A 1914-nucleotide genomic window follows, 5' to 3' on the forward strand; every position below is an offset into this window, starting at 1 on the left:
CAAGTATATCAACTGAAAGCAATGAACGATAGAGATATTCAAATCGAGAAAAGGAAATTAAAATTTTCAGTATAGTTGCAAATAATTTATCTACTATATTTTGTGTGTGTGTGTGTGTGTGTGTGTGTGCATGCGTGCATGCGTGTGTGCATGCGTGCATGCGTGTGTGCATGCGTGCGTTTGAGCTTTATATTACTTTTCCACTAGTTTCATTCATTGGACTAAGGCCATGCTGAGACAATGCCTTCCAGAGTTTTAGCTCAATATATCAAACCCAGTACAGGTCATCATCGACATAAAGTCGATTGGTCGACTTTATGGCGATTGGCACGCCAGCTCCCAGCAGCAGCAATAAATAGTCCAGTTGAAATCTAATGGGTTTAATTTCTTAGAAATTAACCTGTCTACGAATGATGTCAGCTAACAAATGACATCGAAGATCCACAACCAAGCATCAGCCTACAACAATTTTTTATGTAAGTTTTGCAACTGTTTCTTGCATCGCATTGTATATTTCTTGTATTTGCATTCATTGGTACTTTTCTATGAACAAATAACACTGTTGTAATATAATACAGAATTCTGTGTGACTTTTACCTGAGAATGTACCTTAAGAATGTAAAAATATAAAACCAAATTGACTTACAACAAGTCAGTCAGAACCAACTGTGGTCGTAAGTCGATGACGACCTGTAATTATTTCATTATAAGAATGGATTTTTCTCCACAGCTAGACATGTTTTACATGGAAGTGGAAACAAATAACCTCACTTGTATGATGATAATGCTCATTTACAAACATCACATGATGTCTAGACAAAAGTACACACACACACACATACATATACATACATACAATGAGCTTCTATCAGTTTCTGTCTCTGAAATCCACTCATGAGCTTTGTTGGGCTGAGGCTATAGTAGAGGACACTTGCCCAAGGTGCTGCACAGTGGAACTGAACCCAAGGCCATATGGTTGGGGAAGTTTGCTTCCCAACACACAGCCATGTCTGTGTCTATAACATCCTCATATAAAACAAAAAAAAAATTGCTCCAACAAGGAAAATGTCCAAGTTTGTGAAACATGGAAAATCAATATATAAATGAGAAAGAGAGGGGAGAGAGAAGGAAAATGAGAGAAAGACATAAAAAGAGAGAGACACAAAATAAGAAGAAGAATGCATACCTTGACATTTGTACCATGTATTGATTCCTATCAACCCCCAAATAACACCTTTACATTTCTCACATGGATGACTATTGGCACCGACACGTTCTTTGAATTTGTGAGACATGACAACTTTGATTTGGGTGTCAGTTTCAACAGGTCCTTCCTGTAAAATAGACAATCTATGTCTAAGTGCAGAGCAATAAACATGTAAAGCATACAGTCCTTTTAGCATTAATATAAACAACAACTGAGATTAGTTGAATTTAATACATACCTAGTCTTCCCCTCTACCCCTCCTTCACACCTTCCACAGGCCACAACTTCCTTCACCTCTGCACTGCATTAATTAACTCAATTCTTCCCACTGATTGCAACAACTCAGTCTGCTGAGTTCTGTTATCCTACTACCCAATCATTTATACAGCCATATATATTTTAAATACTATTGGATTTTACTCACAATGTATTGGAATCTTATATGAATACCATTCTGCCTAAATCATGGATCTACAAATGCAATATCCCTGCACATCTCACATCTATTTTCATTCCTCCACTTCACTCTCTATTTCGTATCTTATCTAAATTAACTATTGCTTAACCATTTTCTCACACCGTCTCCAATGAAGGGTTATAATAAATATCCTGAAACAGCTGTAAGACCTTCAATTTATAAATGTTCTAGAATCTTCACAGCCAAGGTTTTTTTTATCTCATTCTGAGATAGATATATATGTATATAT

At 36.4% G+C, this 1914-nt stretch overlaps 1 protein-coding gene across 4 annotated transcripts in view; it reads right to left on the reverse strand.

The window, feature by feature from the left end:
- Positions 1–1914, reverse strand: part of LOC106883200 (differentially expressed in FDCP 8 homolog) — a 65948-nt gene that overhangs the window by 26441 nt on the left and 37593 nt on the right. For all 4 annotated transcript variants that reach the window (XM_014934130.2, XM_014934124.2, XM_014934143.2 and 1 more), the window contains one exon: positions 1187–1334. In XM_014934130.2, the coding sequence (XP_014789616.1) occupies positions 1187–1334 (148 nt within the window). The remainder of the gene's footprint in view (positions 1–1186; positions 1335–1914) is intronic.

Source organism: Octopus bimaculoides, chromosome 1 (genome assembly GCF_001194135.2).
Source record: "Octopus bimaculoides isolate UCB-OBI-ISO-001 chromosome 1, ASM119413v2, whole genome shotgun sequence".
Taxonomy (NCBI): domain Eukaryota; kingdom Metazoa; phylum Mollusca; class Cephalopoda; order Octopoda; family Octopodidae; genus Octopus; species Octopus bimaculoides.